This window comes from Heterocephalus glaber, unplaced genomic scaffold (assembly GCF_053883595.1).
Source record: "Heterocephalus glaber isolate CG9 unplaced genomic scaffold, H.glaber_assembly_v1.0 deba00001428, whole genome shotgun sequence".
Taxonomy (NCBI): domain Eukaryota; kingdom Metazoa; phylum Chordata; class Mammalia; order Rodentia; family Bathyergidae; genus Heterocephalus; species Heterocephalus glaber.
In genome coordinates, this window is record NW_028258293.1 from 12,407,763 (window position 1) to 12,434,095 (window position 26,333).

Genomic DNA, 26,333 nt, shown 5'->3' on the forward strand with positions numbered 1-26,333 from the left:
AAATTTATATAAAGTAATTACACAGTCCACGTATTGATGGTCTATTTTTCATTAACGACAATCAAACTCAGCAAGATTAAAACCGGGAGTATGTAGACTGGCTCACGTCAATAAGGCTTTTAAGAGCACTAAGACTGACAGGTGGAAGCAAAGGCAAGAGCTTTTCTTACAGTAACCAGAAGATTTAGTAGCACATTTCCTAACGGGAAGGGCTTCTCCGCCCGGGGACGGCCTTTGCTTCCTTCGTTTTCAAGAGACGAGTACAATCCTGACTTTGGGTTAACCTCTGAGTCCCTGATCTCAGTGGAATGGTAGGATTCCTCTAGGCAAGTAGATCAGGAGTCGGGTCGCCTCTTTCCGTCTTTGGGATAATAAGGGCAAACGAAAAGGCAAGCTTGGGCGTTGTGGAGAGTGCGACAGCAAAGCGGGGAAAAGGGACAAAATCTGAGGCGTCCGGCGACCCCCGGGCCTGTCAGCTCACCATCCACCCACTCCCATTCTTTAGTTTAAACTTACCAGGTGGAAGCTATAGCCTCCGGCAAGGAGTAACTGAGTTGAATCAAGTCGCGCTCCGCTGCGCTTCTTACAGCCGCTTCTGTAAAGAGGCTGAAAACCAGCGGCTGCTGCCGTCTCCACCGCCTCTGTTACTAAGGGGTCTCGCCTCCATCGCTGGCTGCGAGGTCTCTGAGGGCACGTGACCGGAAGTACTAAGGCAGAGCTTGTGGGACACGTGACCCAAGAACGCGGCCGCCATGACACCTTCCGCTCTTTCCCTCCCTCCCCCACCTGTTCCCGCCTGTTTCGTCTCCTCTGTCTGGTCTCGGGCGGTGAAGAGTTCTGGGTTCCGACGTGGCCCACCCATTTGGCCTATTGGTCTTCCGGTCTCAGTCAGCGGCGTGTCTTCAGCTCTCAGCGGCCCACCGACTGCAGGCCGTAGGGAGTGTAATTGCGACCGCGGCCTCAGGGGGAGGGACCACACGCAGGGAGGGGCGTAGCTGTCACGTGACGAGGAAGTGCCGTTAACCGCGTTGTCCCTGTCGCTCCTGAATGGCGTAAGACGGGGACGGCGGAGCGAGGAGGAGACTGAAGTTCAGGTTCCGCTGTCAGTGCGGCGTGAGTGACGGGGCCCTGAGCCCAGAAAGTAAATCGACGGAATTGGGAGCCGCAGGCCTGGATGCGGTGGAGCGGAATTGGGACCTCTGGGCTGCTGGTCTCTGAGCCTGGCTGTGAAAACTTGATAATCCGGGGCTCCTCGCTTCAGGACAGCTGAATGCAGTATTAGAGTTACTGCTCTTAAAAAGGTAGTAGATTCGCTTGATGAGTTTCTTGGGGTCAGGAACTATTTTGTTCATCCTTGTATCTCCCTCGGTGCATACAGGTTGAATGCATGAAATAATGAGTACGCTATTTCTCTTGAGAGGAGTTCTCTGATCATTATTTCTTGCATAGAAAACTCCCTTTATGGAAATAAAATCTGTTCTTTCCCCTTGGGATCACTACAATTTTTGTTCCTTTCCTTATCCCTTTTGCCTCCTTCTCCTCCCACGCAACTAGTGGGCCTAAGACAACGCAGTGATTTGGATTTACACTACTATCAAACAATCTGGGGAAATGGAAAGATGATTCGACCTGTATTTAGGAAATGTGTATTTTGGTGTCAGCTCTACGTCGTATAATCTTTCTGACCCTTGGACAAGTCAGCCTTTTAAGAAGTTATTTCGCTGATATTTCTCACTGCCTTCCTTGATTTTAATTTTTGGTTAAGCTACAGTTGCACTCTTTCATAGGAATAACATTTACACTCAGAAAGATAGTTTTGTTAGATGGAGGAAGATTTAGCAAACAGCATACAGTACGTTAAATCTCGGAGGCACATGTTTGTAGATTGAAAGAGGAACTCAAGGTAGTCCGGTATAGTTGGAGAGGGTAAGGTGGGAAATGAAGCTGGGAAAGAATGAGAGATGGGATCACATTATGTAAGGGAGCTGTTGAAGGTTTCTTGTGCTTTTAGCTACTACAGTAGTAGTTACAAATTTAAGTCTCCACTATTCAGAAAGTGGAGAGGTTTCGTCTTTTTCTCACAAGGCTTCTTGAATATTGAAATGCCTTCTCTTCCTCACCACCCATCACTTTTTTTGTGTGTATGTGTGGTACCGGGGATTGAATTCAGGACCTTGTTCTTGTGAGGCAGGTGGCTGTGCCACTGAGCTAAATCCCTGGCTCTACCCATCACTTTTTTCAAGTCCTTGTTTTCTGGTGTCTGCCCACAACACTTTACCAAAATGATGTGACCTCCAATCACTAGTACTTTTCTGTTGCCTACCAAAGTTTTAAGTTTCTTAATTTCAGGTTAAGAGTGGGTTTTTTGTTTGTACCGGGAATCAAACTCAGGACCTTGCACTTTCGAGGCAGGTGCAGGGCACCACTGAGCTAAATCTCCGACTCTTTTTTTGTTTTTTTGAGACATGGTCTTGTTTTGTAGTTCAGGCTGGCCCTAAACTCATTGTGTAGCACAGGCTAGCCTCGAACTACAGGTGATCCTCCTGGTTCTGCCTCCTGAGTGCTGGGATCACAGGCATGCACCACCACACCCAGTGGTTCAAAGTGTTGTACACTTTGGTTCCAAGTTACTATTTCACTTTTGTTTTCTTTTTTCTTTTTTTGGTTCTGGGAGGTAGGCACAGTGCCGTTGAGCTAAATCCCCAGCACACTATCCCACCTTTTATCTTTCCTTATTACATTGTATTCTGTGTTTCAACTAAAGATTAAACCTGCATTCTCCCTATATATTTTCTGTTTATATATCTTTGCTTATCATTGCCTGCTACCTTTTTTCTTTTCTTTCTGATTCAAGACTTGGTACTGGTGCTATAGTTCCCTTTAACTCAGTGTCATCCCTCTGTTCTCTAAGTTCTGAAAGAGCACTTCATTTATTTTTTCCCTTATGAGATCTCTGTCTCTGTGTGTATGTATATGGTATTTGCCTTTTCCCCCCTATTTGATTAAAAGGTGATTTCTGGAGTTGTTTTGCTTATCTTGTTTCCACCCCTGTGCTTCGTATTTTACAAGCTACTTAATGAGTAGAAAAATGAGAGGTGAATTTTCTTTTTTTTGTACCAGAGATTGAACTCGGGTCCTTCTGCTTGCGAGGCAGGTGATGGAACTGAGCTAAATCTCCGGCCTCTAGATGAATTTTTTTTTTTTTTGGTACCAGGGATTAAACTCCAGTCCTTGCGCTAGCGCAGCAGGCGTCAAAACCACTGAGCTAAATCCCCGGCCCCAGATGAATTTTTTTAACATTTGGAATTCTCAAATATTTTGAGTATAGGTGTACTAAATTTTTCGTTGTTTTTAGACCATTCTCCTTACAGATGTCAGGCTATGCTAAGACCAGTATTACAGAAAATAAGACTACATTATACTGTGTGTATACAATTGAAAAAAATCACAAGGGCTAGGGATGTAGCTAGCTCAGCAGTAGAGTGCTTTGCCTAGCATGCATAAGCTCTTGGATTCCATCTCCAGCACTGCAAAACCAAACCAACAAAAAATGAAGCAAAACCCATAAGTGTGTGAACATTTTTTTTTTTTTTTTTTTTTTGGTTCTGGGGATCAAACTTAGAACCTTGCGCTTGTGAGACAGGCAGCTGCACCACTGAGCTAAATCCCCAGGCCAAAACTGTAAGTTTGTATGTGCTTTCCACTAGGGTGTACTTTTCATAATTAGGGCACTGTTTTGTCCTACCCTGTTATCTCCAGGAGGTGGAGCAACGCCTGGCATGTAGGTAGTGTACAGTGTATATTTGTTGAATAAAAGAATAAATGAATACACATTTCTGAAAAAAAGACAAGAACAAAATATAAACAAAAAGTATAAACAGTTGTTTATAAGGGCTGGGGATTTAGCTCAGTGGCACTGGATATGCCTCACAAGTGCAAGGTCCTGAGTTTGATCCCTGGCACAAAAACCAAAACAAAACAAAAAACCAGCCAAACAAACAAAAAAAACAGTTGTTTATGATTGTTTTCTGTAAAATTTGCTTGTTTTTCTTAATTTGGCAGGTAGCAAAAGATTGAGAAAAATAAAATTAATGGGTAGACTTTTTTTAAAAGTTCCCTTTAATGTTTTCTGGAAATTGGTGCCATTTGACAAAAAAATGTGCCAATGAAAGTAGTTGAACAGATAATAACTCTTGTGTTAGTTTACTCATTGGGTGTTTGACATTTTTTACCTAGTGTTCTCCCCCCGCCCCATCAGATGCTACCTTGTATTCTTATCCCTATTCATTTCCATCTGGTTTCATTTATTCAAGTTGTTATTTTTTTTGTGCTGATTACCTTCACCTTCTCATTTGGTTCATTGTTTGATTCATTCAGCATACCCATTCACTTCTGGTAGCTAGAGAGATACAGAGGACTATATTGCTGTTAAGCACTGTGAAATTGTTTGCTGATAATTTTAGTTTTTACTGATGAGAGTTTATAATTTGGGACCTTTACAGAAAGTTACATTTTAATGAGAAACTCCTAAAGACAGAGAAGATTTACAATTCGAAGAAATACAACAGGGCTGCTCCTTCACCTTCAAGAGAGTTTGGCCAGTTTTTCTTGTAAGTCCTGCTGTGTCCACTTGACCTACGCATGCTGTTAGATAATGCAGTGGAGTAGGATTACGGAGGGCCTTGAAATTGCAGACCTGACACTGTCAGTTTTCTAGTCAGAGAATGACACTGAACACACTGTTGCGTGAAGCTGTCCCGCTCCCTGTGTGTGTTTTCCCAGCCCCTCCAGAGTAGATAGAGATGGTTGTCCCTTTCTTGTGTTTCCCTGTTTTTCTCACACATTCATTAAATGCTGCTGAATAAATGGTGATCTTCTTAAATTAATTTTTACAGGTTTTATTCAGGTGAGGAATACTGTGGTTATAACTGGACAGCCTCTCTTTTCTGGCTAAATGACTTTTGTGCCCACGATCCCAGAGTCTTACAGCCATGTTCTCGCGGAGCTTGAGTCCCTGGACCCGTTACTTTCAGCTCTGCGGCTGGACTCCAGTCGTCTAAAGGTAAACTTCTTGGTCCCTGTATTAATTTTTTTTCTTTTTTTGGTATTAGCGATTGAACCCTGGGGCAATTTACCACTAACCTATATCCTCTATCTGGAGTTATCTCAAATTTGTGATCTCTTTGCTTCAGCCTCTTGAGTGGCTGGAATTACGAGCTTGGGCCACCATGCCCAGCTCATATTCCTATTTTTTCGTGCCGTCACATTTACCCCTGCCCTCTAGTTCTTTATGTTTTGTGGAATCTTGAGTGTTCTTATGTGTCCTTGTCGTACGTTACATGGAAGTAGCACATTCGTACTTCTTTCTTGATTTATTTATTTTGTTTTTTTGAGCTATGTAATTCAGGCTGACCTTGAACTCACTGTTGAGCCCAGGCTGGCCTTGAGCTTGCAGCAATCCTCCTGCCTTTGCCCCCAGAGTGCTGGTAGTACAGGCATGCACCACCATGCCTGACTCTTAATTTAAATTTTTTTTTTGTACCAGGGATCGAACTCAGGTCCTTGTGCTTGCAAGGCAGGTGGCAGAAACACTGAGCTAAATCCCTGGCCCCATTCTTATACTTTTACTACCACCCCAAAGTACATTTCTAATCTCTGGGGAAGGGGAGACTAAGAAGTAATGGGCAAAATAATATGAGCAACAGTTGTAAGGATTGATATCAGAAATGTTGTTTTAGCTGCAAGTTACAGAATACAGTACCACATAAATAGTGGTTTACGTAATAAAGACTTTATAGTCTCGTTGAAGTCAGTGTTGCTTTGTTAAGTACAGTGGCCCATTGCTGTTACTGAGGATACAGGCTCTCCACCTTTCCTTTTCTGCCATCATCCATATGTTGGCTTTTAGGGACAGTTGTAGTGTATGTATCCCGACTCCAGTCTTTTGTTTTTATTTTTTGAGACGGTCTCGCTATGTAGTTCAAGCTGGCCTTGAACTCACTGTGTAGCCTAGGCTGGCCTCAAACTCACAGCGATTCTCCTGCCTCAGCCTCCCAAGTGCTGAGATTACAGGTGTGCACCACCACACTTGGCTCTGACTCCAGTCTTAATGTTCCATATAACATTCCAAGCAAGAATGAAGGGCCCAAGAGCAAAGACTTAGTTTTCTTCACACTCTGCCTTTCATCTGCAAAGGCAAAGCTGTCTAGGAAGTCCTCGGCAGACTTAGTCTTATTAGCTAGAATTGAATCACATGGCTGTTCCTGGCAACAAGAGAAACTGGGAAGGTGAATATTTAGGTTCTTCAGCTTCTGGGATAGGAAGCAACAGTGTTTAAGAGGTCTGGGGATGTCTCTTAGCCAACCAATAACTTTTGCCAGGGTATTGGGCATAGCATGACCGCTGCTTTCTCTGAGGATCAAGAGAGAAATCAGCAGGCTGTGGGTCAGGGAGGAGCTGGCAGGACAGTGACCTGTGTGTGTGCCCTCCACAGTTCTACCTGCTCCTGGACTGTGGGTGTCTTTGTGATGACTGTACAGACTTGACATGACTAAAGTGACTCCATTATCCTCTGGTAACTTCCTTGTTCTTCCCCCTTTCAGGCAACGTTAGGCTGACCTAGCCAAACTACACAGAATGTGAGTGGTCTAATAACAGGCTTTGGCCAAAGGGAAAAATTACTCATTTATACCCAGAGCCTATTGAGAGCTTTTGAGATTCAGCAAAAAGTTTCAAAACAAAATGTTCTTTGTTTGGTATTTTTCAATCTTCTAGAATTAGAGACTGAGTCCCATTGTGTTGTGTCCATCTGGCAGGGGGTGGAACAAGGGGAGGAACTGAACACAATGCTCAGTTTGTCTTTCCAGTGGGTAGTTTATTGGGTTGAGTGGCTGTGAATACCTCCTGCTTGTCTCTTCCCATGTTTTCAGTGCACCAGCATAGCTGTGTCTCGGAAATGGCTGGCCTTGGGCAGCTCGGGAGGAGGAGTCAATCTCATTCAGAAAGAAGGCTGGAAGCACAGGCTTTTTCTCTCGCACCGGGTAAGATCAGGGGAGCCCTGTCACACACATTCAATTTCTTTCGTAAATATGAGTTTCTCCAATATCATTAATCATTTAGAATAAAAAAAGAATGTAAAGAGATTCTAAAAGCAGTTTTCCTTTTGTGCCCTAGGAAGGTTCAATTTCTCAGGTTGCCTGTTGTTCACATGATGACGATTATGTTGCTGTAGCTACCAGGTGAGAAACAGTTTTAAAACTATCTGAACTTTTCCACATACCTTTTAAACCGGCAAGTATGTTTGTTAGGGTGACCAGTCACCTTGGGTCACCAGTACTGCCCCAGTGTTAGCACTCAAGGTCCTGTGTCCTGGGAAATCTCTCGGTACCCAGCCATGCAGTCTGGTCACCCTAGTGTTTGTGAAAACTGCTCATTTGAGGCCACAATATTTCAGTCCTTAAAAGAGAAAGGGAACAGAGATAATTTGGAACATTAAGTTTTCCTATTACACTGGTTTGGTGACTAGTACAAGGAAATTAATACCTTAACTTTTCACTTCCTTTTTTTCTGAAGTGTGTTTGCATATGTACTTATTATAGTTGATATTATGATACAGTTAAATTTTATCTTTTTCACCACTGCCAAAAATTTGCTTCAACTCTTGCAGTCAAGGTCTTGTAGTTGTTTGGGAATTAAATCAAGAGCATCGTGGGAAACCAGAACGAATTTATGTGTCTTCAGAACACAAAGGCCGAAAAGTTACAGCTCTCTGTTGGGATACAGCTGTTCTTAGAATCTTTGTAGGTGACCATGTGGGGAAAGTTTCTGCCATCAAACTCCACACTTCTAAACAAGCAAAGGTGAGAACCACTCCATTTCTTCATGTATATGGTGAGAGATAAGGTGTTGTCTTCAGAACTTGGAATTAAAGGATGCAGTTTCAGCTACTGTATTTCTTGAGTGACTGATTAAAGTCAAGACTTGGAGATTTGGAGACTTGTCTGTAGTACATTTGGTAGCCTATTTTAGTTGTTTTTTTTTTGATACCGGGGATCGAACTCGGGTCCTTGCGCTTTTGCAGCAGGCGGTGAAACCACTGAGCTAAATCCCCAGCCCCTAACCTGTTTTAGTTTGAGACCATTGCAGAATGGCTTCTATGAACTGACTTCAATTATTTGTACATTGTTTGTTGTAGTACTTCCTAATTTACCTATATGGCTCATTTAATTAAAGTATTCTATAATACAGGGATATTAACAGAGAAAAGATATCTGTTTACTAGTTGTGTAAATAAAATGGCAAATAAAGAAATGGGGGCTGGGCTTGATGGCACCTGTTTATAATCCCAGCACTTGGAAGGCTGAGGTAAGGAGATCACTGCAAGTTTGAGGCTAGCCTGGGCTACACAGTGAGACCTTGTCTCAAAGAGAAAACAAAACAAGGAAATAAACACCCCAAAATACAAAAAGTGGCACCAATTTCTAGGTTTTTATTCTTCTGGCTCCTGTGTAGAAAAACTCATGGGTATTTTCTCTTAGGATGGATGTAACTAATTGGAATGAAATGCTAAAGGGACCTTCTGGCTTGGGCTTAGCTGTGCAGGACCCCAGGTTTTCCACCACAGTTATTGTTAGAAGGTTGGAGACTCATGACCTAACAGAGTGCTCTGGTCTGAGACTGAGGAAAGTCCTCCAAGGCTACTGTATGAGCAGTGGGAAATTTGTCTCTGAATGGCTTATTTCCATGTAGAATCCTGGCAGAAAAAAGGAAATCTAAATATTATTGGCTAACTTACCTATTTTAATGAACACATCAGTATATTCTGGCCTGGCCATCATGACCCATCAAAATTATCATTTGATTCCTGTGTTAGTTACTTTTCTCTCATTGCTGAGACAAAATACTCGACATCTGAATTTGAAGGGGAAAAGCTTTATTTGGCTTACAGTTTATAGTGGCTTCAGTTCATAATCGGCTGGCTTAGAGGCAGGGTGGCAGAGGGGCAATAATTCATGATGGCAGTAGCAGCCAAAAGCAACAAAAGAGACCTTAACAGTATCTTTCTGTTCCTTTTATCTTATTCAGACTACTAGATTAGGGCAGTGCCAAACCAATCACTCACAGGTGGTAGTTTAGTAATCACATGCCCTTAATCCTAGCATCATGCATTCTAGATTTAGCTATCTTCGAAAAAGACTGCATGAGGCTTTGGGGGGGCATCTAGACACAAGCCACAACATTCCGCCTCCTGGGCTCCCAAAGACTCATGCACGTCCATGTATGGAAAAGGCATTCAGTCCATCTCTAAGAGTTTCCAAAGTCCTAACAGTTTCAGCATTGATGAAAATCCAAGTCCAAAGTCTCCTCTGAGACTTAAGGCAAACTCTTAGCTGCAAACCCCTGTACAAATGAAAAGAAAGTTAAACACTTCCAACATTCAATGGCACAAGATAGACATTACCATTCCAAAAGTTACAAGCAGAGGGATACAAAGGAATGAGACCAAAGCAAGTCCAAAGTCCAACAGGGCAACATTAAATCCCACAGCTCCACTTCCAGCAACCCCGGCAATCTGTGCCAAGTTGTGAACTCCAAAGGGCTTGGGTGGCTCTGCATCTATGGCACTTCTAAGCTCCCATGGCTTCTCTTTTGGGCGGCTCTGCTCCCTCCTTACAGCTTTCCTCAGGCAATCCGTGCTCCTGGCTTCTCCAAACTTTTGAGGTCTCCACTGCACCTTCGGCTTCACACCCTCAGCTTCTTCACACACTGCCCTCTTGGGCACACTGCCTGGCCTCCCAGGCCTTCTTCTGAAATCTGGGTGGAAGCCTTCCTGAGCCCACAACTTTTCCATTCTGCATGCGCCTAAAGACATGTGGATGATACCAAGGTCAGCTGCCAGCTGGAGCAGTAGCCAGGGTTCCTTCTGTCTTGGCCGTAGGGGCCGTCTCCCTGGATCACTGAGCACTCTGAACCCAATCCTGAGGAACAAATTCTCTAGGTTGCTGCCTTTCTGGAACATGATGCTTTGGGGCTTTCGGCTCAAAGCAAAGTCTTTCATTTTTCCAATTTTGAGGCTGCAAAGGATGGAGTCCTGTTGCCTCTTGTGATCCCCTGAGGCCATCTTTTCTATTCTCCTGTCCCTTCTCAGCAATCAGGATCTCCTCTGCTCTATCTTTGTAGTCTACAGCTTTACTGGAGTTTCTCTTCTGGCCAAACTCAAAACATTTTAAATCATTCTGCTGGGGTTTTTGCTCTTGATTCTCAACATAGATCTGGCTAAAAGCCCCCAGCAGCAGCCATGCCATGACTTCAACTTTAGCCTGCCTTGAAATTTGTTCTGTGAGATTAATTAGACTGTTACCCTTAATCTGAGTCTCAGGTAAAGTCTCTGGACATGAGCAAAATGCAGACAAACTTTCTGCCAAGCCATAACACACATCATCTGCAGTCCAACAGCCAATGCAGTCCTTTTTCCCAGCAGAAACCTCCTGAGCCTGGTCTTTACTGTCTTTCTGGTCTTCTGAGCTCTGACCAGAATCTGCCATACAGAGTAGCCTAAGGTGTTCTAGCTCTACTTCTACAGCCAGCATCTCTGAATCTTTCCTAACTCTTACCCCTCCCACAAGCCAGTTCCAAAGACTCTTGAGTCACATGGCCAGGTAATGTCACTTCAATGACCCAACTCCTGGTACCAAATTTGTGTGTTAGTTACTTTTCTCATTACTGGGACAAAATATCAGACATCCAGTGTTGAAGGGGAAAAGGTTTACAGTTGGCTTACAGTTTGTAGTGGTTTCAGTCCATAATTGGCTGGCTTCAAGGCAGGGTGGCAGAGGGACAGTAATTCATGGTGGCAGTAGCAGCCGGAAGCAACAAGGGAGACCTTAACGGTATCTTTCTGTCCCTTTTATCTTATTCAGATTACCAGATTAAGGTGGTGAAAAACCAATCATTCACATGTAGTGGTTTAGTAATCACATGCCCTTAATCCTAGTATCATGCATTCTGGATTTAGCTACCTTTGAGAAAGACTGCGTGAACTAAAAAAAAAAAAGAAAAAAGAAAGAAAGAAAAAAGAAAAGGACTGCATGAGGCTTTGGGGGGGCATCTAGACACAAACCACAACAATTCCTAATGATTTTTCTTTTCTCTTTTTCTTTTTTTTTTTCGGTACCAGGAATTGAACTCAGGGCCTCGCACTTGCCAGGCAGGTGCTGCACCACTGACTCTTAATGTATTTTTTATCTAAACTCCATTGAATCTCTGTGCATAGCATAGACTTGATTTGTCTTTTTCCCAAAGAGAGAAGCACTGTCTATAGGTGAAAAATGCCATCACATTCCCAAAATGTTTTCATCTCTTTCACTTGGACTTCTAAGATTAAATAATCACAAGTAGTTATGCAAGTTATGTATCAAGTTATTTCACAAAACTTTAAATGAGTGACACTTTTATATTCTTGTAGAGAAATTAAATTTTGGCCTATTTTAAGTTTATTTTGCTGTCCAAGTTCTTTTCATTTAAAAAGTGAAGAGGACCCAGGTGCTGTAATTATGGGTTGAGAGGCTGAGGTGGGAGAATCAAAGAGTTTGAGGCCAGTCTGGGCAATTTAGTGAATCTCCATCTCAAAAAAAAAAAAAAGTGGCAAGTAGGTATTGATCCTCTGGATTTCTGCTGGGTCTGTTGTAATTTCACCCTTTTCATTCCTAATTGCATGGATTTGGGCCTTTTCTTTCCTTTTTCTGACAAGGTTGGCTAAGGGTTTATCAATTTTGTTGATTCTTTGAAGAACCAACTCTTGGCTTCATTGATTTTTTTGTATCGTTCTCTTAGTCTCCATTGCATTGATTTCTCCTCTGATCTTTATAATTTCCTCCCTTGTATGAGCTCTGGGGTTGTCCTGTTCTTCTTTTTCTAGAAGCTTGAGGTGTAGCATCAGGTTGTTTAATTGGGCTCGTTCTGTTTTCCTAATATGCGTATTCACTGCTATGAATTTCCCTCGTAAGACTGCTTCCATTGTGTCCCATAGATTCCGATATGTTGCAAGGAGTAGATTGTAAATGTGTGTTCATGTTTTAATAAAAAACACTTTATTTTCCTCTTACATCCCTTTTAGGCAGCTTCTGTCTTTGTGATGTTTCCTGTTCAGACAATAACAACAGTCGACTCCTGTGTTGTCCAGCTAGATTATTTGGATGGAAGGCTCCTTGTATCTTCCCTTACTCGAGCCTTCTTGTGTGACACTGAGAGGTATGTTAACCAACCAAAAGCCATTAGTATACAGAATTTTTGAGCTAGAAGGGTCTTAGAAGTCATCTAGGCTAAGTTAATTACACAGATATTAATAAGGAACCAGTGGAATGCAAGCTGATGTTAGAAAGTGAAGATGAGGCAGAGGACCCTGAGACAGTCTGGTATTCAGTGAACCCTGCCACAAGGCATAACGTAGGGGCCGAGAGAGAGAAAGCCTTTTAATGTGAAGTCAGGAAGAGATTTTTTTTTTGGTACCAGGGATTGAACTCAGGACCTTGTGCTTGTGAGGCAGGCCCCAGAACCACTGAGCTAAATCCCCAGCAGGAAGACATTTTTTTTTTTTGAGACAGGGTCTCACTGTGTAGTTCAGGCTGGCCTTGAACTCACTATGGAGCCCAGCCTGGCCTTCAACTAGAGACGATCCTCTTGTCTCAGTCTCCAGAGTTTTGGGATCATAGGCCTGGGCCACCATGCCTGGCAGGAAGGCTTTCTTGACTGAGTTTCTTGATGCTATTTTTAAAATTTGTGTATTTGATAGAATTTTACTAAAGGGTAAATTGATTGAAGGACCTTTGTGAAACTGACAGATATTTCAAAATGTCAAGGATGGAGCCGAAGATACAACGAATGACGAAGGAATGTCTTAGAGGTAGCTGTGAAATATCAGAACAGAATGAGAAACAGCTGTATCGCTGTACCTGAGTTCCTTAGCTAGTCTCACTGCCAGAAAAATGTTCACTGCTCCCCCATCTCCCAGCCTGGCTACTTTGTTGGCTACTGTGTTTCTCAGGATTATCCCTTCTTTTGGCAAACTTGAATGTACACAAACAAGGGAATTGTATAATGAACACTCTTGCATATCTGTTTTACACCAGAATTGTTTTTTTTTTTTTTTTTTTTTTCGGTACTGGGGATTGAACTCGGGACCTTGCTCTTACAAGGCTGGCGGTGGAGCCACTGAGCTAAGTTCCCGGCCCTCTTGCATCTGTTTTAAAGAGGAACAGCTAAGAGTTAGGTTGCAGTAATGTAGAACCTACTTCAAAAGTAGTATGTTTTAGAAATGACTACTTTCTGTCAACTAGAATTCAGTTTTTGGGAGCCCAGGTAGTCCATGTTCTTAGAATGAAGCAAATACTGTATTTTATCCATAAGTATAGGAATATTTATTATCTGAGCTCATGTAGTAAACTCATGCTAGAGAGCATCTTGTATCATTCTCCAATGAAAGAGATTGAATTTGTGGGGCACTGCAGTGTACTGAGTACTTGTTTTGGTCATATATTGCACTATACATTGGTCATTCAACTAAAGAGGAATAAAGAAAGGCCTTCATCCTGGAAAACCATAATCTACCATTCAAACAGACATAATTGCCATATAAATAAAGTGTGTACTGTGAAAGCATTGTTAGGAAGCATGTTATTCGACAAATGGGGATCAAGGGAGAGTTAGAGAGCAAAGATATGAAAATAAGTAATGGGTTTTTAGAAAGAGGCAAACTCATCAGTATCACCTTCCATATTCCCAGGAAGTGTGCTAAACTCTTTTTTGTATCTAATTCATAAAATCTGAAGGGAACAGAATGTTCCACCATTCGGAGTTTCAGAATGTCCGAAGAACACTGGTTGTACAAAATGAATTGGGAAGCAATCATAGGATGCAAGGATGTATGAAATTGTTTGGAAGCATTCGCCTTTTAGATTTGCAACAAGCCTTCCCATTAATTGTAAGCCCCTCATTCTATGGATAAGAAACCGAATACATAGGTGAGGAGGTTTGCTTCCTGTTGCATAACTGTTTTGCAAGTAAACATACTTCCTTTTCCTTTCTGAATATTAGAGAGAAGTTTTGGAAAATTGGAAACAAGGAAAGAAATGGAGAATATGGAGCTTGTTTCTTCCCTGGAAGGTGTTCTGGGGGCCAGCAACCTCTAATATATTGTGCTCGTCCTGGCTCCAGGATGTGGGAAGTGAGCTTTGATGGGGAAGTTAGAAGTACACATCAGTTCAAGAAACTCCTCTCGTTGCCACCTCTTCCTGTGATTACTCCAAGGTAATAATGGGGCTGTCCCATGAGGATTATTTTAAGAATTTATATGGAAGGATTGGGTTAAAATAATTAATCTATATGACTTAAATATTTTATTATGCCTTTTTAAGAGTGAAGTCAAGTTGGGTGTGATGGTGCACGCCTGTAATTCCAGCACTCTGGGAGGCTGAAGCGGGACAATTGCAAGTTTGAGCTCAATGTGCGAAGTTTAGACTCAGAGAGACCATGTTGCAAAATAATAAAAGATAAAGGCTGGGGATATAGCTCAGTGTGAAGGCCCTGAGTTCAATTCCCAGTACCACCAGAAAAAAAAAGTCAATTTTTTCCCCCAGTGGTGGGGATTGAACCCAGGGCCTTGTACATGCCAGGTAAATGCTCTGCCACTGACTGAGGGAATTGAATAAGGGCAGACACTTTAATTTCAGTTAGAGGTGAAAATTTCTCTACATGGGTGTTGGGAAAGTATAATTTTATATATTTTTTTTTTTTTGGTACTGGGGATCGAACTCGGGACCTTGCGCTTGCGAGGCAGGCGCCAGAACCACTGAGCTAAATCCATGGCCCAATTTTATGTTGTGATTAAATCATTGACAGATATGTTTGCTTCCTAGATCTGAACCTCAGTATGATCATACAGTGGGATCCTCCCAGTCTTTGTCTTTCCCCAGACTCTTGCATCTTAGGTAAGTTTGCTTTTGTTTTTAATTTTTTTAATGGTGTTAGGGATTAAACCCAGGGCCTCATGGATGCTAAACCGGCACTCTATCCCTGAGTAACACCCCAGGGAGTTAGCTTTAAAAAAACTTTTTTTGGGGGCCGGGGATTTAGCTCAGTGGTTCCGCTGCCTGCCTTGCAAACGCAAGGTCCCTGAGTTCGATACCTTGTACCAAAAAAAAAAACAACCCAAAAAAACCTTTTTTTTCCTGTGGTGCTGGGAATTGAACCTAGAGCCTTGCACATGCCATTAGCCCACTCAGCCCTTTTTTCTGAGAGTCTCACTATGTTGCTCAGGCTGGCCTCAGCTCTGGACTCATGCAGTCCTCCCGCCTCAGCCTCCCAAGTAGCTGGGACTACCTGTGCACACCACTACTCCCAGCCCTTCCAGTTAGCTTTTTTTTTTTTTTTTTTTGGCATCGGGGATCGAACTCATGACCTTGCACTTGCAAGGCAGGCACAGTGCCACTGAGCTAAATCCCCGGCCCTTCCAGTTAACTTTTGAAGATTGTTTTTGCAATAAATTATTGAAAAGTTAGGGAAATACTATGTCATATGAAGTGTTCTGTATATAACAGGAATGAAGAGATTCCTTCCACACTAATTGGAGACTTAATAATTGTCAGAGAACTTCTGACTGTTAGAGTTGACAGCTATGGCACTCCTCTTATAACCTCTCTTGCCTGGTGAGATGCTGTAATGAAAGCGACTCCAGATTGAAATCTGTTACACAGATGTGTGTTTATGAGCAAGCAGACACAAAAATGTTTGTGTAACTTGTTCTTGGAAGCTCAGTAAAATTTTAGCTCTCTGCCCTTTAAATACTCTGACAGGTATCATAAATGAAAGGAAAGATCTGTTTGAGGCAAACTCAGTCATAGTCTAATTTCAGGGTTCAGTGAGTCTTCTAGTTGCATTAGGTGCAAACCCCACTATTAGGTGTCATGCTAGAGGTTGTTAGCTGCTAGGCTTTCCAGTTCTTACACCTCATTCTATATGGGTAGGGGTACAATGTATGATTTCTAGGCAATTTATTCCCATGAACTCTACTTATTTTACCAGAAAAAAAGTATTTCCAATTTCTTTTGTGCTAATTAATAAGATCTCAAAGCCAGATTGATGGAATGTTATTTAGAGGTGTTTATAGGCCACACTGAGTATGGACTCCTGATTCGGTTCTTTCAAAGACTAATTGCTCTTTGAATATGATGTTTAAAAAATGGTTGACATGTTAACCAGTTGCACCCAAGGGTAAAGTTAAAAATCAACTTATGTATGTTTTATATTACCTACACCAAAGTATTTAAAAGTGAATTATAGTCAGGCATGGTGGCATATACCTGTAATCCTAGCACTCTGGGAGGCTGGGCAGGAGGATTCTAAATTTAAGCCCAACCTGGGCAACTTGGCAACTGAGTGAGGCCATGTCTTCAAAAAAAAAAAAAAAAAGGACTGAGCCTGTAGCTTAGTGTGCAGGTACTGGGTTCAATCTCCAGACACACATACCAAAAAAAGAAGGTGAATTATAGACATTTTAACACTTCAGTAAATATGTAATTCATCCTGGAAGTTACTGGAGAAAGGCAGCTATTTATTTGCCCTTAATTATGTAAAGCATATTTTAAAGTCTTTCTCTGTTAGCATCTTCCTTTATGGCATTTATCACAGTTTCTAATTACATATTCATAGAATATTCCCATTTTACCCCTAAACAGTAGGCTCCATGAGGGCTTTTTTGGGCTGCTTTGTTCAGTTATATTCTCAGTGCTTTCCTTAGTACCTGGCACATGATAAATACCTCAAAAGTATTTGTTGACTATGACGTGATATATGGGATGGCAGAGTGTGATACTCTGGTCTGGCTACATATTAGAAAGCATTCTTTCTCAGGAGAATCACATATATTCATAGTGTTATTCATTAGAAGTTGGTCATTCAGTGTTCCTGTTATAGTCCCTGCCATGCCAAACAGTCTCACAATGCTTTCTGAGGAGCTCTGCCTGCTCCTCAGCATAAGCAGTAATTAGTGCCACTTTGCTTTTGCCGAATTCTGCAGCAGATTTGAGTTAGGTACTTGTGCCCACGTCCTGCTGTCAGACTTCCTTCATGGCTCCATCATCACCACTATCTTACGGGATCATGAATATCCATTTGAGCACCACAGTACTAGGCACATGGGTGCCTAGCAAATAATAGCTAATTTGATGAAGATTTGTTATAAAAACATGAGCAGGAGGGCTTCTTTTCATAGTGTTTATTTGCTTTTTTCCCATCTGTACTTTTTTTTTTTTGAGAGTATGAGGAATGGAACGCAGGGCCTTCACATTGAGCTACATTCCAGTCCTTTTATTTTTATTTTTTATTTTGAGACTGGGTCTCTCTAAGTTGCTAAATTGTCTGTGTTGGGCTTGAAATTGCATTCCTCATGCCTCAGCTTCCTAAGAGGATTATAGGCATGCACCACCATGCCTGGCTCTCATTTGTACATTTGTGTCCTGAGGTACCTTTACCGGCACAACATACAGTAGTCTTGCAAGGGGGCATTCTTATTTACTATACTTTGTCTTCTTTGGATACATTTCTGTCATTTTTCTTAAATTTAACTTTTTAGCCATCACTACTAGTTCTTTTTCCCCAATTTATTATCAGTGAAGGGATAAGGGGATGAGGAATGTATAAATTACAGGTATCAACTCTTATCTACCCCACCCCATTTAGTAATTTAGGTTACTATTCCTAAAGACTTTTTCAAGCTGAATATCAAGTTCATTATCAAAATCATGATCTGGTATCTCTTCACTCAGGGATCCTCTTGGTTTTTTCACTTCTGCCTCTTGAAGGCAACCTTCTTAATTTTACTTTGGACTAGGATTCTGACCTTTTCTTGGTCTTCTTTGTCGACAAAATGTTTAATATTTATATGAGGACCCAAGTCCTGTTAATCACTCAATTTCATAGCTGCATGAACCATTTTTAGTACTGTTGGGGACATAAAAAAATGGTCCCAGTTCCCAAGATTATAATTTGTTGGAGAGATGTGGTTTATTGCTGCAAAATGTTTTAACAATAAAAAATGAGGGCTGGGGATTTAGCTCAGTGGTTCTGGCACCTGCCTTGCAAGCACAAGGTCCTGAGTTTGATCCCCGGTACCAAAAAAAAAAAGTTAAAAAATGAGTTGTGACTGCCAAATGTGGGTAAGTGCCCCTCAAGCAGGGCTGACAAGAAATAGGTTGAATACAGGAGGAGGCACAGTTACTATGGGCTGTGGGGGAAGATTTCAGAGGGAAATAGAACTGCTGATCTCTGAGAGGTGGCTAGAGTGAGAACTGTGAAGGTTGGGGAATGTCCTGATGATAAGAGGAGATTTTCAGGTGGAGATAGGAGAATTACAAATTTGAGGTCAACCTGGGCAACTTAGCAATACCCTGTCTCAAAATACAATAACAGCAAGGGCTGGGGACATAGCTCAGTACTCCCTGGGTTCAATCCCCAGTGCTGAAAGATAAGGGGGGAAAAAAAGAAAGAGAAGAAAGAAAGAAAAAGAAAAGAAAAGGGAGGAGCTCATTAGTGGTATATAAAAATAATAGCAACTTTGGAAAAGTGAATGAGGTATATGAGATATGCTCATGCCTATGTGAGTAAATGGCACAGAAAAAGATGAGCAGAGTTAGAGAACACCAGAACACTGGAAAGGCAGGTACAGAACTAAGAAAATATAGCATCCCAGAATCTGGGGAGATGAAGGAAAGAATGAACAGACCTATGCTTGTGAGTCAAGAAAATGGGAAATCAAGCTGGGTATGGTGGCACATGCCTGTAATTCCAGCACTTGGGTGGTTAAGGCAGGAGAACACCAGCCAGGGCACACAGTGAGTTCCAGGCCAGACTGGGCTACAAAAAGAAAAGAAGGAAGAAAGGGAGGATGGGTGGGAAGAGAATAAGAAATGATGAAGGTTGTTGGGTTTGGCAATGAGGAAATTATTACTTGAGAATTCAGTAAAGTGGAATAATTGGGATCCCAGATAACTGGGTCGGTTAGGATAAAAGAGGGAGGTAGTAGATTCTGTGAGGTATAAAGAGAAAAGTTCAGGTTCTGGAGCTAGACCTTGATATCAGTTCTGATTCTTCAGTCTTCCTGCTGAATGACCTTAGGCATATTATTTCATCTTGCTGAGCTCAGTTTTTCTTTTTCATTAAATAATGATGGCACTTCCACCTTAATGGCCAGCTACAATGTTAGATAATAGAACTCTTAATAAAGCTCCTGGACATAGTTGGCCAGGTATTTTCAACCTACACACAACTAAGTTAGAATATTACCTGTCCTAAAAGGGGCTCCATGGGGCAGTGACTGGCTGTAAAATGTTAGTCTTTAAGTGAGTCTGCCATATTAAATATGGAACTTTGATTACGTTAATAAATGTCAAGTCATCCTTAAGCCTTTCTTTTTCTAGATACTAGCTTTTTCTTTTTCTAGAAGATACTTAGTATCTGTCTCATTTGATATTATTATTATCATTATTTCTTTTTGGTGGCAGTTGCAGACAGAATAAGTATTAAGACTAGCTTAGCTGAATCAGTTTTGTGTCTGATTTTACTTTAATGAGAGGATCTGAATTCAGAGAATTATATCATAAACTTCTATATCCTAGCAAACTTGAGTTCTTTTGATGTTTTTCTCTTGCAGTGAGCATTGTGTGCTGACTTGGACAGAAAAAGGAATTTATATTTTTATTCCTCAGAATGTTCAAGTTCTTCTTTGGAGTGAAGTCAAAGGTAATTATATTTTTCTTAAATAATTTCCAATCTCATAATTACTTGTGAAATTTAATTGTGAAGAAGTTGAAAATACAGGGAACAGTAGCCATTGTATGTGAGTAAGAAATAAAAATCAACGTATATTTTTTGGTTAAAACTAGAAATGCAGAAAATGTAGCTTTTTTAGTTTTGCTGCTTAGTACAAAGTGAGTCTTTTTGAGTCTTTTTGTACTTTGTAAAAAAAAAGAACAAGAGAGAAAGAAAGCATTGCTTACTGGTCTGATCAACATTGATTTTTTTGTGTATTAAATTCTGTAAGGATGTCCTTAAAAACTAGTTTAAGTCTTTAAAATGTTCTGCCAAAGGCAGATATTACCTCATGAATTGTTTATTGATTGATTTACATACTGGGGGGCCAGGGATTTAGCTCAGTGGCACAGCGCCTGCCTTGCAAGCGCAAGGTCCTAAGTTCGCTCCCTGGTACCGCAAAAAAAGAAAAAAAGAATATGATTTACATACTGGGTTAAAATCCATTCATTGAACATCAGGTTGTAACTCTCAGTAACACTGAAATCTGATCTCCAATGTAGATTGTCTTCTACACACCAGATTTCTTTTCAGAAAATAGCATTTTGTTTGTTTGTTTTTTGAGACAGGGTCTCATATGTAGCGCAGGCTGGCCTCAAACTCGTGATCCTCCTGCCTTGCAAGTGCTGAGATTATAGGTGTGCACTACCATGCCCAGCTAGAAAATAGCATTTCTTTTTTTTTTTTTTTTTTCAGGTACGGGGATTGAACTCAGGACCTTGCTTTTGGGAGGCAGGCGTGGTGCTACTGAGCTAAATTCCTAGCAAAAATAGTATTTCAGGCTAAAGAGATGTGGTTCTTTCTCCATATCTTTTATTCCTGATATTTTTAGAATAGTGCCTAAAACGTGATTTCTTCATTGAAATACAAGTATAGAAATAGGATAGAAATAGAGATGAAATTCAGTCACGCTGAACCTTATTTAAAAATGAATTTATTAGAATAATTTCAGCCCTTGCAAAAATGGAAAAGGAGTATTTGGTTCACTTTCTGTGTGTTCACCCTTGTGCATTTGTAGATATTCAGGATGTGGCTGTCTACAAGAATGAGCTGTTCTGTTTGCACCTGAACGGGAAAGTCTCACATCTTTCTCTGCTGTCTGTGGAGCGCTGTGTGGAACGTCTGCTAAGGAGAGGTCTGTGGGTTCTGGCTGCTCGCACATGCTATCTGTTCCAAAATTCCATTGTTGCCAGCAAGGTGAGTTAGAGCTTACCTGTACATGTTCATCATGGGTTGGTAATACCATCCTAGCTTGTAGGACTGGCTTACAGAGTTGTTTATCTTTATTGGATCTTGTTATTTTTTTTTTCCAGTACCGGAGATCAAACTCAGGACTTGGGCTTGCCAGGCAGGCATAGTGCCACTGAGCTATATCCCTGCCCCCGTCTTTATTGGCTCTTGTATGTGACCTATAGATACAGCAATAAATCTTAAAAACACACACACACACACAACAGATATTTAGGAGTGGGTGGAGGTTAAGGAAGAAGATATACTTTGTGTTTTTTTTAAATGCTTTTATTTATTTATTTATTTATTTATTTATTTATTTTTGGTACCGGGGATCGAACTTGGGTCCATGGGCTTGTGCAGCAGGCAGCAAAACCACTGAGCTAAATCCCTGGCTCCTACTTTCTGTTTTTTAAAAAATATTAATTACTCACAAACTTATTTAAATTTCAGAATTTGTTTTTAAGGGAGATGATTATATATGGTAACTCTCAAATTCTTTATCCTTCATATAATTGTGATTTCTGATTCTTTAACTAACTTACTGTCTTTTTAAAGCACCCATGAAGTTTATTTTCTTTTTTTTGTACTGGGGATCTAACTCGGGTCCTTGCGCTTGCGCAGCAGGCAGCGAAACCACTGAGCTACATCCCCGGCCCCTAATGTGTATGTTAGACATCTTACTTTTTCCCTATTCCCCCACCCTCCCTTCAACCCCTCCACCCCTCCTCATTTACAAAGACTTTGATTCCATTTTAAAATTTAAAAATTTTAAAATTCCATTCTCTACTTTCCTTTTCCCTACCCCTCCTACTTCCCCTTCCCCTTTGCCCCTTTTCTTCCTATTTCACATTATCTGTTATACCTTTTAGTCTTTATTTACACTTTCAGTTTCTCACTCTAGAGAAACTATTTGGTATTTACACATGTATGTCCTATTTATTTCACTTAAGAGTATTGCCTCAGTGTGCATACATTGAGCTATAAATGTCTCTAATTTCTCATTTTTTATGGCTGAGTAGTACTCCATTTTATAAAAAAACCCACATTTTCTTTATCCAGTTTCCAGTTGATGGGCAATTGGGCTGCTTCCAAGTTTTAGCTATTACAAATTGTGCTGATATAAACATGGGCGAGCATATATCACTGTGGTATGATTCTTTTAATTCTTTGGAGGACGATACCCAGCAAGGGACTAGTGGGTCAAATGGGACTTCCAGTCCTGGTTCTTTGAGGTATCTCCATACTGATTTCCACAGTGGTTGCACCAGTCTACACTCCCACTAGCAGTGGAGCAGTGTTCCTCTTTCCTCACAGCCCTGCCAGTATTTGTTATTGGTTGATATTGGTTTCATGATAGCAGCCATACTTTCTGGGGTGAGGTGTAATCTCAGTGTTGTTTTCATTTGCACGTTTCGAATGAACAGTGATGTTGCACATTTTTTCATATGTTTATTTGCTATTTCTACTTCTTTGTGTGAGAAATGTCTTTTCATTGCAGATGCCCATTTTTGGACTGGGTCTTTACATTTGGGAGGTCTGATCTTTTTAAGTTCTTTGTAGATTCTAAATAGTAGTAGACCTTTGGCTGAGGAAAAGCAGGTGAAAATTTTTTCCCACAGTGTGGTTGTCTCTTCACTCTGTCGGTAGTTTCTCTTGCTATGCAGAAGCTTTTTAGTAAGGAGAGATCCCACTTGTTGATTGTTTATGCTAGTTCACGGGCAACTGAGGTTTTGTTCATGAAATCTTTTCCTACACCAGTGTCTTCAAGTGTTCTACCTAACCTCTGTTCCAGCTAGTTTAGCATTTCTGTTTTCATATTTAGGTCTTTAATCCATTTTGATTTTAGTTGAGTGCATGGTGAGAGATACAGGTCTAGTTTTAATCTTTGGCAAGTTGAAACCCAATTTTTTCCAGCACCATTTGTTAAAGAGGCTATCTTTCCTCCAGTGAGGGTGTTTGGCTTCTTTGTCAAAGGTGAAGTGGCTGAGTGTGTCTGGAGTTGTTTCTGCATCTTCTAATCTGTTCCACTGGTCCTCAGGTCTGTTTCTTTGCCAGTACCATGCTGTTTTTTTATCATGGTGGCTTTGTAGTATAGTTTTAAGCAAGTTGGGGATTGTGATACCCCCTGCCTAGAATTGCTTTTGCTATTCTGGGTCTCTTCTTGTTCCAAATGAATTTTTGGATTGTTTTCTCAAGGTCCGTGAAGTATGCTGCTGGGATTTCAATTGGAATTGCATTGAATCTATATAGCAGTTTTGGAAGTATGGCCATTTTCACTATGTTGATCCTTCCTACCCAGGAGCAAGGGATGTCTTTCCATTTTCTGATATCGTCTTCAATCTCTCTTTTCAGAGTGCTACAGTTTTCAGAAAAGAGGTCTTTGATTTCTTTTGTTAGGTTGATTCCTAGGTATTTCAGTTTCTTGGATGCTATTGTGAAAGGAGTTATTTGCCCTATTTCTCTCTCAGTGAGTCTGTTGTTTGTGTAGAGGAAAGAGGAAAGCTATTGATTTTTGTGTGTTGACCTTGAATCCAGCTACTTTACTGAATGTGGTTATTAAGTCTAGAAGACTTTTGGTGGAGTGCTTGGGCTCTTCTATATAGAGTACCATATCATCTGCAAAAAATGACAATTTGACTTCTTCATTTCCTGTCTTTATTCCTTTTATTCCTTTCTCTTGTCTAATTGCCATGGCTAAAGTTTCCAAAACTATATTGAACAGGAGTGGTGAGAGTGGACATCCTTGTCTTGTTCCTGATTTTAGCTGTTGGTTTTTCATAGATGGCTTTTATTAGATTGAAGTAGAGACCGTCTGTTCCAATTTTTTGTAGGGGTTTCATCATAAATGCGTGTTGGATTTTGTCAAATGTTTTTTCTGCATCTATTGAGATGATCATATAGTTTTTGTCCTTTGCTCTATTGATATAGTGTATTACATTGATTGATTTGCATATGTTGAATTATCCCTGCATCCCTGGGATGAATCCCATTTGGTCAGCATGTATGATCTTCTTGATGATCTTCTGCATTCTATTTGCCAGTATCTTATTAAGGATTTTTGCATCTATGTTCATTAGTGAGATTGGCCTATAGTTCTCTTTTTTGGTTGGATCTTTCTCTGCTTTGGGGATCAAGGTGATGCTTGCTTCCAGGAATGAATTTGGGAGTATTGCTTCCCTTTCAATTTCATTGAAGAGTTTAAACAGTAGTGGCAGTAGTTCCTCTCTAAATGTCTTGTAGAATTCAGCAGTGAAGCCATTAGGACCCGGGCTTTTCTTAGTTGGTAAGTTTTTAATTACGTTTTTCAATTTCATTCATTGATATTGGGTTGTTTAAAATTTGTAGGTCTTCTTCATTCAACTTTGGTAATTCATACGTATCTATGAACCTGTCCATTTCTTCTGTGTTTTCCATCTTATTGGCGTATAGGTTCTCAAAGTAGGTATTGATGATCCCTTGGATTTCTGCTGTGTCCATTGTAATTTCATCCTTTTCATTCCTAATTGCATAGATTTGGGCCTTTTCTTTCCTTTGTCAGATAAAGTTGGCCAAGGGTTTGTCAATTTTGTTTATTCTTTTTTTTTTTTGGTACTGGGGATTGAACTCGGGACCTTGCACTTGCAAGACAGATGCTGGAACCACTGAGCTAAATCCCCAGCACAATTTTGTTTATTCTTTTGAAGAACCAACTCTTGGCTTCATTGCTTTTCTTGTATCGTTCTCTTAGTCTCCATTGCGTTGATTTCTGCTCTGCTCTTTATAATTTCTTCCCTTGTAGTAGCTTTGGGTTTGTCCTGCTCTTCTTTCTCTAGAAGCTTGAGGTTCAGCATCAGGTTGTTTAATTGGGCTTGCTCTGTTTTCCTAATTTGAGTATTTACTGCTATGAATTTCCCTCATAAGACTGCTTTCATTGTGTCCCATAGATTCCAATATGTTGTATTGTCATTGTCATTTAATTGAAGGAACTGTCTGATTTCTTCTTTAATTTCCTCTGTGATTCATTGGTTGTTCAGAAATGAGTTGTTCAATTTCCTTGTGTTTACTAAATTCTTGCAGTTTTTTTTGGTGTTGATCTCCAATTTCATCCCACTATGGTCTGATAATATGCAGGGGAGAACTTCAGTTCCTTTCCACTTACTTAAATATGTTCTTTGAACGAGTATGTGGTCTGTTTTGGAGAACGACCCGTGTGCAGCTGAAAAGAATGTGTATTCTGATTTTGTGGGGTGGAACACTCTGTAAACATCTGTTAAGTTCATTTGTTCAAGAGTTTGATTGAGTTCTAGTATTTTGTTGCTTATTTTTTATCTAGTTGATCTATCTATTTGTGACAGTGGGGTATTGAGGTCCCCCACTACTATTGTATTAGTGCTTATTTGATTTTGCATGTCCGTTCGAATTTGTTTTATATAGTTGGGTGCACTAGTGTTTGGTGCATAGATATTTATGATTGTCATCTCTTTCTCTTGGATTGTTCCCTTTACAAGGATGTAGTGTCCTTCTTTGTCTCTCTTAATCAGTGTTGGTTTGAAACCCACTTGATCTGCAAAGAGGATAGCTATTCCTGCTTTTTTTTTTGGTTCCTGTCACATGGAGTATCGTTTTCCACCCTTTAACTTCCAGTCTGTGAGTTTCTTTTTGAATGAAGTGCTTTTCTTGTATGCAGAATATTGTTAGATCTTGCTTCTTGATCCATTCTGCCAGTCTATTTCTTTTGATTGGTGAATTGAGACCATTATCATTGAAGGTTATAACTGATATGTATTGACTTGCCCTTGTCATGACTTTTTGTTTTTGTTGGATTCTCCCCCTTTGCATTTAATTTCTTGTCATGCCCAATGGATTCATTCTGCTTTGCTTTCTGGGGTTGTGATCCTCATTGTCTTTTCCTAGGATATTATCTAAAATTCTTTGGAGTGCTGGTTTGGTATTCATGAAGTTCCTGAGGTGCTCTTTGTCATGAAAGTATCTTATTTCTTCATCAATTTTGAAAGATAGTTTTGCAGGGTACATCAATCTGGGTTGGAGGCTGTTTTCCTTTAGGTCTTGGAATATGTCACTCCAAGCTCTTCTTGCCTTGAGTGTTTGCATTGAGAAGTCTGCTGTGATTCTTATGGGCTTTCTTTTGCATGTGATTTCTTTTCTCTAACTGCTTGTAGAATTTTGTTGTTCTGTTGGGTTTCTGGAATCTTAACTATTATATGCCTATGTGTAGGTTTTTTTTTAACAAGGCTAGTTGG

General features: G+C 40.7%; 2 protein-coding genes across 13 annotated transcripts in view; one reads left to right on the top strand and one right to left on the bottom strand.

Annotated features, from left to right (window-relative positions):
• Gtf2h1 (general transcription factor IIH subunit 1) overlaps positions 1-747 on the bottom strand; it is a 39,851-nt gene extending 39,104 nt beyond the window's left edge. For 3 of the 6 annotated variants that reach the window (XM_087211571.1, XM_004851525.3, XM_004851526.3), the window contains exon 1: positions 517-747. The gene's annotated coding sequence lies outside the window, so the exon portion shown is untranslated. The remainder of the gene's footprint in view (positions 1-516) is intronic. The other 3 variants (XM_021263901.2, XM_087211570.1, XM_013074632.3) reach the window with 2 other exon arrangements.
• Positions 748-1,012: 265 nt separating this feature from the next.
• The window catches only part of Hps5 (HPS5 biogenesis of lysosomal organelles complex 2 subunit 2), a 105,641-nt gene continuing 80,320 nt past the window's right edge, over positions 1,013-26,333 (top strand). For 6 of the 7 annotated variants that reach the window (XR_015451431.1, XR_015451429.1, XR_015451433.1 and 3 more), the window contains exons 1-10: positions 1,013-1,301; positions 4,896-5,062; positions 6,930-7,040; positions 7,174-7,238; positions 7,667-7,859; positions 12,116-12,249; positions 14,092-14,304; positions 14,913-14,984; positions 19,703-19,791; positions 20,879-21,057. Coding sequence is in view for 1 of the 7 variants with exons in the window: in XM_087211568.1 (XP_087067694.1) it covers positions 4,955-5,062; positions 6,930-7,040; positions 7,174-7,238; positions 7,667-7,859; positions 12,116-12,249; positions 14,092-14,304; positions 14,913-14,984; positions 19,703-19,791; positions 20,879-21,057 (1,164 nt within the window). In the remaining 6 variants the exon portion in view is untranslated. Of the gene's footprint in view, positions 1,302-4,502; positions 4,611-4,895; positions 5,063-6,929; positions 7,041-7,173; positions 7,239-7,666; positions 7,860-12,115; positions 12,250-14,091; positions 14,305-14,912; positions 14,985-19,702; positions 19,792-20,878; positions 21,058-26,333 lie in introns of all 7 variants that reach the window. The other variant, XR_015451430.1, reaches the window with a different exon arrangement.